This window comes from Phyllostomus hastatus, unplaced genomic scaffold, assembly GCF_019186645.2.
Source record: "Phyllostomus hastatus isolate PE091 unplaced genomic scaffold, TTU_PhHast_1.1 phas_contig_38, whole genome shotgun sequence".
Classification (NCBI taxonomy): Eukaryota; Metazoa; Chordata; class Mammalia; order Chiroptera; family Phyllostomidae; genus Phyllostomus; species Phyllostomus hastatus.
In genome coordinates this window covers 35,521,502-35,534,388 of record NW_025333869.1, presented here as the reverse complement: position 1 = coordinate 35,534,388, position 12,887 = coordinate 35,521,502, and the positions used below count along the sequence as shown (strand labels likewise).

At 40.8% G+C, this 12,887-nt stretch overlaps 1 protein-coding gene across 9 annotated transcripts in view; it reads right to left on the bottom strand.

The window, feature by feature from the left end:
• FAM13C (family with sequence similarity 13 member C) overlaps positions 1–12,887 on the bottom strand; it is a 125,953-nt gene that overhangs the window by 26,562 nt on the left and 86,504 nt on the right. For all 9 annotated transcript variants that reach the window (XM_045841818.1, XM_045841820.1, XM_045841819.1 and 6 more), the window contains one exon: positions 12,377–12,461. In XM_045841818.1, coding sequence (XP_045697774.1) covers positions 12,377–12,461 — 85 coding nt within the window. The remainder of the gene's footprint in view (positions 1–12,376; positions 12,462–12,887) is intronic.

Below are 12,887 nucleotides of genomic sequence, written 5' to 3'. Positions count from 1 at the left end.
TACTAACCAAAAAATAACAGCGTACACTAAAAATCACCTTCAAAACTCACTAGGAGGCATAAACGTTCCATACCAAAGCATTTTCTTAAACCAACAGGCTTCGACCAGCTAAAAAGAAATGTGTTTTATTCATATTACCTTTTTCTGGGCAGTATCTTTTGATGATAATGATGGGGGGAAGAAAGGAATCTTTAGCAAGCTCCTGGCACTCACACATTTTTGCTGAAGTGGGAAAGGCCCGAGGCCTTCAACCCTTCATCTCAGCTATGGCCCCAGAGTCAAAACATGAGCCCCCTGGTGCTGTTTTGAAATGCCCAAATGAAGGCACCCGGGTTCCCAAACACAGACTGGAGTAGAGGTAAGAAAAGGGCTCAGCTTCTGAAATTCAGAGTCCTAAAATGTAACTTCAAAGAATCACAGATTATGATGTACAGCTCTTTTTTACCTGCACTACAATAGTAACTGTAAACCCCCATTTACATGGCATCTGCTTCTTCTGGTACTCTAGTAATTTACTAGTGCTGCTGAATTAACATCCCGGTCCCCCTCCCTCCAGCTCACCACTGAAGGAAGCCGTGAGCCAGAAATATCCCAAAGTGACCAGTTAAAACCCAACAAAGAGTCAAAAACTCATAATTTGGTAGCACCTCAGATCTTTGACCAAATTTAGCATTCGGATTGGAAAGGGCTTAATTAAATCAGCTGGTGCCTGTATAGGTGTGCGCATCTGTGCAGACAGAATTGCCGAGCTCCTTGTTCGGGAAAGGCCAGTGCAGCTTCAGAGCCAGCCATCACCGCTGGCTCTGGGAACAGAGCCCAGGGCCAGCACTTACAGGCTCTGCTCCCCAGTAGGGAGAAGCTTATGGCAGTATTAACTTGGATGGCTTCTGATGGTTCTCTGGGGAGACATTACTTTTTCTTCCAAAGGAAGGAATGGCTTGCCGGGGCCTGGCATGCAATGCAATGTGGTCTAGAGAAACGGGTCTAGGAACTAGGAGTCTCGGCTGGCCTGCCTGCTCTCTCGGGGCTCCAGGGGGTTCCCAGACCTCTCTCAGTGTCCTTGGTTAGCCCCTCATGCAGGGCTATGGTAGAAAAGGAAAAGATCTGCTGTGCCTCTTGCCTACAGTTGACAATACTGTAGTGTACTGTTAAAGTTGTTAGAAGCGTGGATCTCATATAAGTGTTCTTACAACAATAAAACATGTTTTACTTCTTTTTCCTTCTTTGTATTTTCTGAAATTTCTATAACAAATAAGTGTCCATTTTACTGGGAGGAAAAATAAAAGTTAATATAAAACTTTTTAAAGAGAAAATAAGCTTTCCTGAGAAAAGAAGTGAGAAACAGTGCCAGAGGCGTCATGACAGACAGCAAAGATGGCGAGTTTGAATCCCGGGCCCACCTCATTAAGAGAGACTTCACAAATACTAGACCCTTTTCAACCTCAGTTCTTAATCTGTAAAATGAGGAGAATAGCAGTGCCTGTTTCATAATACTAAGGGAGAATAAAATGAAATACAACTATCTTCCACAAATTTTTGTCTTATCCTCAAACCTTTTTTACTATATGTGTATATCGAAGTACAGATTATATATGTATAAAGCTATATATTTGTTATATATTTTAGACAGATTAATTTCAACCTACAGCTTTTTAAAATTTCAGCTTCACTCTAGGCCATGACGGCCAAGAAATCATAAATTTGATGTGCTAGTTACATTTTTCCCCACTAATACACATGAAAATAAATTCCTATTAGAACTAACACTGTTCATCCATGCATCTTTTATATAGCACATGCATTTGGTGAAACATTGAGGTAAGGCATGGAAACTGCTAAAAATAAAATAACCATGAGAACCATCATTTTAATAATTAATATCATCAAAGTAAGAAAGCTGAATATTACCTTCTCTTATTGAACAACAACTACACTAGGAGTCCCTATGGGGATAATATTTGAACTGAGAGCCAACATGCCCCTCAGCCTATTGTCCCTAGTACCAGTGCTCATTTATAAGAAAGAATAATAATAAATAATAGTTATGGAATGACTCATTATGTCCTTGAACTTGTCATAAGAGTTTTTGCATATCTTTAATCTTCCTAACAACCACATGAGGCTAGCAGCACTATGATCTTCATTTTGAATTCAGTAGGGAAAGTGGTGTGCCTGCATTAACTACATTCAGGGAGGGTGCGGCTAGTGCCTGTGGTAGAAGACTCCACGCCCCTGGCCCCAGAGCCAAAGAGTGTTTCCGGCAGCCCACTCACTGAGCAATAGGGAATGTAGAGAAGACAAATACTCATCGTTAGTGTGTGAAGGCCAAGAGAGCAGGGCTGACCTGGCTGCAACCCCAGGCAGAACCAGATGCTGTACTACAGCTGTCCCATGAATCAGTCAGATTTAAAAATAACTTTTTCTAATGTGAATTTTGAAAGTCTTTCACAATTTAAGCAAATCTCTATCTGCAACCATTTGAGATGGACTGCTGAGATCTAACTGAGCAATAAATTAGACATAGCTTTGTGGGTCTGTTAATTTGTCCTCTTGGGTTTGCTCATCATGGTGGGTTCTCAGGTAGCATTCCAAAATGCCAAACACCAGACTTTGTTGGTTTTAAAAGCCAACTGAGCCAAAAGCATGATTCTCATGAGACTCAAACATCAGAATTTTTAGCCAGCCTCCCAAAAGGGGGGCCACCAAAACAAAAGAAATAACCCCAAAACATCTGGTGCAAACACAATGATTTGGGTTTACAGTATGCTGAATCTGAGTGCCTGCAGGTACTAGGGGTTAGCTGTGAGGTCACATCAGAGAACACAGGTAAGCCTGAAGTCATCCCATAAGTAAGCCTGTAGAAACTAGAGAGCTTTTTTGCTCAGAGACCACAGAGAGAGGAGAAGCTACCTCTGAGGTTAGGAAAGACAGGGTAGGAATGAGGACAGTTGAAGAGGGACTCTGGGTTAGTGAGGCTGTCCTAGTTCCTGAGTGGTGGGAGGCTGGCATTTCAAGCAGGCTTCTGTGTGCCAGCTTCTGTGAATGGCCACCAGAAACATCAGGGAGCTACAGGGGTGGGAAATTTGTCACTCTGAAGGCAGAGCTGGGCTTTATGACAGGCACCTTGCAGAGCCCAAGAGGTAGTTTGCCATCACAGATAAAAGCATAGCCTCTAGGCTCAGAAACACCTAGATTCAAATGCTAGTTTCATCCTCTGTGTGACTTGGGACACATTACTCAATTGTTTTTGATCACGGTTTTCCCATCAGTATAATGGGAATTCATTCATTCAACAAATGTTTATTGACCATCTACTGTATGTCAAGTCCTGTTTCAGGTAAGAATGATAACAGTATCTACCTTATAAATTATTAGGAAGATTTTTAATAGATAAGGAAATCTTAAATGCTTAGAACAGTGCCTGGGGAAGAGGGCATAATCTACTACCCAAAAATGTTAATTGTTGTTTTGTATTTTTTGGTGGTATCTTTTCTCTAGTTAGAGAATTCAGGAGGGGGTTCTGCTAGGGGAGGGAAAGATGAGTTCAGTTCTGGATGCTTTGAGTTAAGAGGCATTTTGGGTTATCTAGGTGGAGGTGCCCAGTAGGCCCTGGATGTGTAGATAGGAAACTCAGGAGACAGAACCTTCCCGGGCTCAAGGTCAGCATGCACTTCCTCAAAGCCCACATCTAGAGTGAGGCGGGGGCAGTGAGCCTCGTTTTCATTTTGAAGGAGCCTATGCACTGACCTCAGTTAAAATGACCAGTCAATAGATTAGGGCACTGGGTTAGCTAAGCAAAATCCCTCCTGAAAACCAGAAAACTACATGGATCAAGAAGCCTTGGCTCAGATTTAAGCTTATTCCTTGCCTCTACAGTTTTGGTTGTAATCTTGTAATTAAGTTTCCATCAGTAAATACAGATCCAGGTTTTGGGTTTTTGAATAGGTCTGAAGATAAATTTAATCCAATCATTCCTGTTGCCTAAAGAATTATAAGGGAATAATTTTGGAATATTTTTTTCATGCGCTACTGCTATTATACCTAACACATACAGCACTTTTTACCAAGTAAACATAACATTTTAATTGCAGAAATACATAAATACATAAATTTTCAGAGTATATTATAATTGATTATTTTAAAAATCTAGTAATAACGTATACACTTTCATAAAAGACATAAAGTTCCTTTTTAGTATTTTCACTGTCTCAACAGTAAGACTAAGGAATAAATAACATCCAAATGAAGGAAAATGACATTTTTTTTGCATTGCATATTGTTTTCAATATAATTTTGGTAGGTATAAACAGTTTGAGGAAGAGAAGCAGCCGGAACTCTGTGGCGGGAGAAGGAAAACAGGGACACCATGGTGGGGGATGGCTGAGAAGAAAGGTGAGGCAGGGTGCCAAAGGCCAAGTTGGCCCTGAGGGAATGTGCGGTGGAACGAGCTTCCAGCCTGTGGAAGACTGAGGTCTTTGGGGTAGACATAGGACAAAGGCACATTTGTGCCTTTACCCTGATCCATAACCATGCTGTGGGCTGTGGAAATGTGACTCATGCTGAGGGCAGTTGTGACCATTCCTGGAATAGGGAAGAAGTCCATTCTTTGCATTGTTTTGTAGAACATCTCAGGCAGGGATAATTCATATTTTTAGTGGCAGTTTCTATATGGCACCAAACCGAGTGCCTAATTTGGGGAGTAAAGAAGAAATAACCTTCTAGAGAAACCTACCAAGTGACTAGATAAATCTTTTCAGTTTCCTCTGATTATGCCTCTGCCTCTATGCACAATGTCAAAGAAGGGTTGAGAAATACCCAAGGGAAATGGCCAATGAACACTGTCTGATATCTGAAAAAAAAAATTTTTTTTTGCTCCTGTTTCATAAAAGTGGAGCCACATGCTCAGGTGACAGAGTTCTGCTTGAGCAGTGGGGCTGGGAAAAGACCAAGCATCGTTGCTGACAGCACCCACAGTTCAGAAGTGCCCTCCTGAGGAACATACAGAGAAAGAGGAGTGCTGGGATGCTGACACCTTTCAGCCTCCCCAGGTCTTCTAGTCGATTCATGCACCACTGATCACCTTGGGGGTACATTGATAAAAATGTGCTATTAAGATAACAAGAGCCATTTTCAAAAGAGTTTTCATTTATGAACTGATGTACTTTACAGAAGGAAAATTAAACATACAAAGCAAACAGGAAGATTAATGAAAAAAATTCCAACCTTTAATGGGAGCTGTATCTTTACTAGGGTCCACCTTCAGTTAGAAACAATTAGTCAGGAAAAAAACTGTACCCTCAGCCTCGATAGACAGAGCCACAGAAACGTAAGAGTGTTGGGGAGCTGGAAGAGGTGGGAGTGGTTGTCCACCGTGGACCAGCAGAGCAGGGGTAGAGGGTGGCCAGAGGCGTGTCCGACACCAAGCATCTATCTAGGCATTCCGTCCAGTCACCTCCACATTGTACTCTTCATAAGCATAGAAGGACGAATAGCCAAAAAGAAAGGTTTAAAATGGCTATAAAATTTGTGGGAAGTATGTGCAGGGGGAAATGAGTATGTGACAACTCATTGCTCAGCATTTGAAAAACCTAAAACTGTTCTTAAAAATAAAATCTATTTATTAAAGAAAATAGCACAACTATAAGCCGGTTTGTAAAAAGCCCAGGCTGTTGAGTTGGAGCCCCAGGCTTGGTCTGAGATGCCACTTGCTCACTGCTGATAGGTCCTTGGCCAGGCAAACCTTGTCAAACTCAGAATCCTCATTTATAAAGAGTTGTAGTGAGGAAGATGGAAACATGCACATTACCACAATTCTTGGCCTGCCTTAAAAAGTGAATTTATTTTTTTTTAAATAATCACCTGGAAGTTTCAGCTGTAGGACTGATTTATTCCTTCCCAATAAGGCAGTTATAGAAACAGCCTTGGAGAATTATATTGTCACCTATGAATTTTGAAATTATTTAAAAGTACTTTTGCTTGGAAAACAAGCAGTTAATATGAAGCTCCCTCTTTCAGAAACTATGATGATGGCTATAAAATTATCAGAGAAAAATGTGTTAATAATAAAGATCTTTGCCAGCTAAGTTATGTAATAGTTTTAGCACAGGATAGATTTTATGATAAATGTAGTTTCAACTGTAATAGGAGGTAATTATTCAGGCATCAGCTGTATAGATTACTGCTGTTATAAATACCTTTTGCTTAAGGGAATTAGCATAATGTCAATCATATGCAGGACTCTAGAGGGGACACAGGGAGTAAACAGTATTAATGGCATATAGACACCTTGAAAGTAGTTGAAAATTATGATAGATGAGATTTTTAAAGATGAATCTAAGCAGTATCAACTGGAGGAAAGGCAACATAAACTCTGAATATTGCAAAAATGCCCAGCTTTTTAAATAATGACAGCTGACATTTATTGAGCATTTACCATGGGGATTATTCTAAGAGCCTCATACACATTGAGCTACATATACATCATTCTCACAACAGTCCTGAGAAACAGATACTATCCTTTTTCCCCTTTTAAAGAAAAGGAAACTGAAATAGAGATCAAATAACCTTTCTAATATCACCCAACTAGTGCATCAAATTCTGCAAAGAACTGTGTTTCTGAATAAGGCAAAACCAAAGAATATAATTTACTTGGGCTTTCAAGAGGTCTATGGCATGTTTTTCATATCAAAATTTGTTTAAAACCAAAACCAAATGATGATTGGGCTAAATGTTTTGTAATGGATACAAAATCTACTTAACAACATGCAGCAAAGAGCAGGGATGAATTAGTATCTTTATGACAAACATGTCAGTACTAACACTAGCAAATGGATCCTGAATTAATCTTATTTTACATTTCAGAAATAACACCAAAGAGGAAGTTGAGTCATAAGTCTGAGTCTGCAGATAATGTTGATGTATTTCAAAGAGTAAAATGCTAAGCAACCGCAGACAAAGGCCACAGACCATGAGGAGGCTTAATAGTAGATGACCTTCACTATGGGCCGGTAGGCAACCGAGCTGGAGAACACAGATATATCTGCTCTTAAAAAATAATAAGCACTAAACTATTACTTTGGTAGGAAATGAGATTTCTTTGAAGTTTTTGCAGAATACACAGATATGACAAAAACGTCAAGAAAATAGTGAACGTCTCTCAGAAGAGTTTGGAAAACAACCCAACAAATGTAATTAACTTTGTAATTATTCTATAAAACACCCAAGCCAATATTTTTTAGGTACTCATTCAATTTTCACAGAGATCATTGTAGTTTCACATAAAGTTGTAAGAAATAATACAAGGATCCCTTGTAAACTTTGCCCAATTTCTGCCAATATCATTTTCTAAAAGTGTAACATCAGTGCCCATATTATAAATAATACTCTATTTGACTCCACCTGGAATACATTGTGCAGGTCAGGTAAACACACACCAAGAAAGGCACCAGGCCTAGAGATGGCTTAGATCAGAGGAGCTGAAATGACTACAGAACAGAGGGGCTGCGACAGCTTAATCAGCTACAAATCTAGGTCTCTCCAGTCTGACACAACAAAACCAGGGATGGATAAAGAAAAAAGACTTCCAAAATACATTAGCTGTGTAGAGAACGTACAGGTTGACTATGGGCTTAATGTCAAACTCTAGAATATTGGGACTATGGGGACTCCGCTTTTAGGCTGAATGGCAAATACCATTGTGTGAAGCGCGCGGACTATGGAGTCCAAATGGGGAAACCCCGACTCCTCGCCTTTCCTCCCACCTCCACACCTCCACACCTCCAACAGGTTACATTAACCCTTCAAGTTTACTTGCTCATCTTTCATCCGGGGATAATAATGCCACCTACCTCATAGAATTGTTTTGAAGATAAAATGGGAAAACCCACGTGACAAGGCCAGGCGCAAATGAAGAGGTCATTGTGAGCTAATGCTGATGTTATTTAAAGTCTTTTAAAGTAAGGCTCCTCAACCTTGAAGCTATTGACATTTTGGATCAGATAATGGTCTGAAGGCTTCTCCACTGAGACAGTGCGGCAGAACCCAGGGACTCGCCTGGGCCTTGTAGGATGTTCAGTAGCACCCTTGATCTCTGCCCACTAGATGCCAGCACCACTCACCTTCCAAGTTTATCTAGATATTGCTCGATATCCCCAAGGTGGGTAAAGTCAACCTGGTTGGTTTTTTGAAAATCACTGCTTTCAAAGGAACCAATTTAGGACAAAAAGGAGAGGTATTTTTCACAGTAGGAGCCACTTTTTAGTTAAAGCAACTGGTGTTGCATACTGAAAGTATAAAAAGGTTTAAGAAAGATTTAGAAATAATACACACATAGACTTGAAATGAAAAAAATTTCTAAAAGATATTTGAAATTCAGTGCACTTCTGAGGTTGAAGAATTAGAGACCACCTCTAACTGACTTTCAAAGACTGTCTGAGGCTGCTGCCAGACAGAATAAAGCACCAAATCATGTGGGATGCCTGAGACACCCCCTTGTTCCAGAAGTCCAATCATAAGCTGCACCTGTGGCAAGAACACATTTCATGGCACCCTTCGAGGAATACTATGTTCTAGACAGTGTTTCTGAATCTCCCTGCACCTGAGAATCACCAGGGGAGTATTTCAAACCTAAAAATGCTTAGGCCTCATCTTTATATTTTAATTTTGCATTTTAAGATTGGAAGCCCAGACATCTGTAAGTTTAGTAAGTACTTCCAATTAATTGGGAACTTCTTGTCAAGTGGACAATGTCTAAAAATGTGAGAAAGAAGATCCTCTTTGACTCTGTTTTGCCTCAACTTCTACATTAGGAGACACCTACAGACCAAGTGAGTAATTACAGGCTGTACACTACATTAGTGTTCCCTAATAATCAACATTAGTAACAAAGCTCTTGCCCAAATGGAAAGTTCAACTTGAAAAATGAAGATTTTAGAATAAAAGTACTAATTAGGTACTTCTGAGGAATTATTATTTCTAGTAATAAGCCTTCAGTTATCTACAGTGACAGCTTTTGCTACAAACTCTGTGCCATCAATCACCTGTGGTCAGACAGAACAGGCATTACTATGCTTAGTCATATGAAATGCCAAACAGTCCCTATGTACACTTTGAAGATGACAAGCAGTTAAAAAGACAATCCTCATTTCATTTTCCATTCACAACACCAGAATAGATGCTTACAAATGCCACAGAGGAAACATTTGCATCAGCTGTAAGAGGCTGTTTGTTCATTTAGAGGAATTTTGAGCCGAAGTGTTGTATGCAATTTGCAACCTACAGGTGGGTGACTAGCTGCCCAGATTGCCTGGGACTGAGGATTTCCCAGCATGTGGAACTTCAAGTGCTAAAACAGGAACAGTGCTGGGAGAATCAGGGTACTCGGTTACCCCATGGACAGTCCCAAAGCTGCCTTTCAGCCGGTTTCCTTTCTTTCAATTTCCTTTAAAAGGCTCTATACCCCTGAAATCTGTCCCTGTCCCCATCCTTTATCCAGGCTGCATCCCATCAATTTCTGGCCTGCAGACTTGGGTACTTGAGTTCCTCTCTCTTCCTGGTGTAAATGGACTGAGCCAATTGGTCACAGAGCCTGAGTTATAAGTCCTTGTGTTCTGGAAGTCTCTTTTTATTGGTGACACCAAGGTGAAGCAGAGTCAAAGAAAACCTGAGAGAACCTGAACTCCTCTCTCCTGATTCAAAACACTGTCACTTGAATAGTGCTTCCCAATATTAGCTAGCAAGTTTAGAAACATAAAGATTCCAGGATTGCACCCCCTACTGTCCAGAGATGAGGACTGAGAATGCCCATGTTTGAAAAGCTTCCTGGTACTTGTGATGTGCAGGAAGGTTCAGGAACACTATTTAGAGCACAGTGCCCTCCAGGGCTGCCATGGCATGTGCTCTTACTGCAAGTGTAGTTTTTAAGTGGATTTCTAGAACAGGGAGCATTTCAGGTCTTTTACTAGGTGAGACTGACCTTTGTAACCCATAAATCCAAATTATAAGTCAATATTTTGATCTCAAGACACAGAGATAATACTTGGCTCAGATCATCATTTCAGATGCCCAATGGAAAAGTTAAACTTCACTTAAGTCATGCCCTAATCAAGTCTAAACTAAGTCTGAAATCCGTGAAAGCAACATCAATTTATATTTATGAAAGTCCGCTTTTAATAACTAATTGGTAGCATATTATAGCCAGATATTCCTGTAAAAATTAATCAGATTTTGTCTTTGTTACTAACTATTGACATTAACAGTTATCAATTCAATGTTTATATACATTTAATCTCAGGACTAGATGCTAGACTGTAAGAGAAAATTCTGATTTACTATAATCTTTCATAGACTTACGACCACCTGTGCTAATCTTATGCAATCACACTCTCATTGGGAATTTACATACACGCACAATAAAGTAGAGTTCCAAGGTGTTAAAGATCACTCCAGACACCCGACCACAGACCCTGAATTAAAAACTGCTGGCACAAGCTCTACAAAGATGAAAAACACCAGGATGGGTTTCATCTTTGAAAACGTGCAAGAGCTGTTGCCGCCTCCTGCACATGCGAATGTGCGCACAGAGAGACAGAGACTGAGACAGATACTGAGACAGACAGAATCTCCCTTTTTCACAGACTCTTGGAGAAGCTCTGAAACATCTCAGATTCACCCACATTTTGGAAAATCCAGCATCCAACCCACAAGCCTCCTTTGTAAGGAGCCTTCTGCCCATGTCTGCCATTTGACACCTAACACGGAATATATTGACAATTCTTTGCACGAGCAATTCCTACATAAACTTCTTTACAGGGAGTGTTAGCAAGCTTGTTCACAATACTGTCCATCTAGAATGAGAAAATACAAAAACAATTCTGGACTTTTCAATAAAATAAGACAGGTACACATACACTAAAGTCACAATTAAAAATATACATATATCTGTATCTTATTTAAACACTCTTTTCCAGATACTTGTGTAGTATACAAAACATCAGATAACTCAAAAGTTAATTTGTATTTGGCTTTGAGTCTTCTCTATAGGTTTTGTACGTTGTTTGTTGGGGTTGGTGGCAGAAGACAAGCATTATCTGATAATCTGACTTCAATCCCTAATTGGATTGATGTTGGCTCCTGTCCAGCTTTACTTGGCTCCTGTCTCATACAAACACAATGGCCAACAGAGCAAGGGAGCTCACCAGGCAACAAGGACTGTCAGCTGGCCACCTGCATCGTGGGGAACAGATTTCCCACTTACTAGCAGGGTTACACTAGGCCTCAATGCCCTTACTATGAATAGCATTACTTCACAGGTCAGTGTAAGAATTGAACATAATAGATATAAAATGCTCAGACCAGTGCCTGGATCAGAGAAAGTCTTCAATGATAATGGTAGCTACCACCAGTAGCTATGACCACTATTACTCACAAGCATTCAAAAACTGGAGATAAGTATTTTGCCTGCTTATACCATGTGGGTCTGTTTTTAACAGTAATGTCTTAAATGTACTATCACTAATGGTACTAAAACAGATTACTTTGTAAATCTCTTGCTTCAGTTCCTGGAGATAAGGAACATCTCAGGAAGCAAGCTCAATAAGCCTGTTTCTACCATCTATCCAGAAAGCAGTCTGCAGACTTCTGACCCATTTGTGTAAAAAAAAAAAAAAAGTAATCTGTGCTCTCATTTCTACTCATGTAAATCAGTGCTTCTTTCCTGTCTGGGTCTTCCTGGTAGCATTAATTTCCCTTCTGCTTGCTAGCTAACCAATCATCCCCTGGATTAAAACTAGAGAAACTAAGACAAATAAGACTCAATTTTGAGACTTTTCAATACAGAAATTAAAGCTAAAAAACAACGAGACAGAGCAGGGCAATACGGGCTCAGAATGAGCTATACTACTCCCCTCTACTTTCCCTGTGTTGATAGAGCATCTTATGAGCAGTGGAAAAGAAATGAAGTAGCAGTGTTGAATCTCCCCCATCCCTCAATACTTCAAACATATCATGAGTTTCAAAACTCAGGAGTTTTAAGCACAGATTATCAAAGTCCAGCAATACAATACAAGTATACCTCTTGTTTGCCAGAGGGTACCACATAGGAAAATGAGGACTAGGAGTAGTGATGGGTGCTTTCCACGGGACACCCATTTATATACCTTGGACTCTTGGCCTGCCCTGGAGAGAAGGCTCTATGGCATAGCACATCTTAACTCCTCCTGCTCCCTCTCAGCTCCTGGGGTGTAACTCGAGCAACTCTTCAGCTTTCATGTTGCACCAAGCACTGTTTCCCACCAGGGGCCCAGTTTAGGATGAAACAGCAAGAGGCTAAACTATCTTCAGAGCACAAATGAGAAGCTCCCCCGATCCTGCCTCTTACCTGCAGCATCTTCCCCTTCGGCTGGCACACTCTGGGTGGACACTGGGGCTGGGTCCTTGCCTCCATGCACCTGAACAGCTTCTTCCTGGTTTGTCAAAAATGCAGAGCACAGATCAGTCTCAAGGGCTTGGAGCTTCAGCAAGGAATTCTGCCAGCAAAAGCAGAACATCGGGCTAGCTGATGAGATGGCTAACACACAACAGTGGGTCTGCAGGTCCTGCAAACCCCTTTCTCCAGCACCTGGCAGGAAGAGGGTCGTGCCCACAGCTGCTTCAGCCAGAGATGGTTGTGCTAGAGTCAGCTGTGCGATAGTCCACATGCAGCCTCAGTTTCTGCCTCATTTAAATCCTAACGTATATGGATTGTCTGTGACACATGGGACTGGTGATTTCGTCAGCAAGAGATGCTGCAGCCAGGGAACCAATCTGAGAAGGTTTCTGCTTCCCGGGTGCTTGAGGCTTTACGCTTTGCAAGAGTTTCATTCATTGTGCTGACATCAGGAGCAGATGAC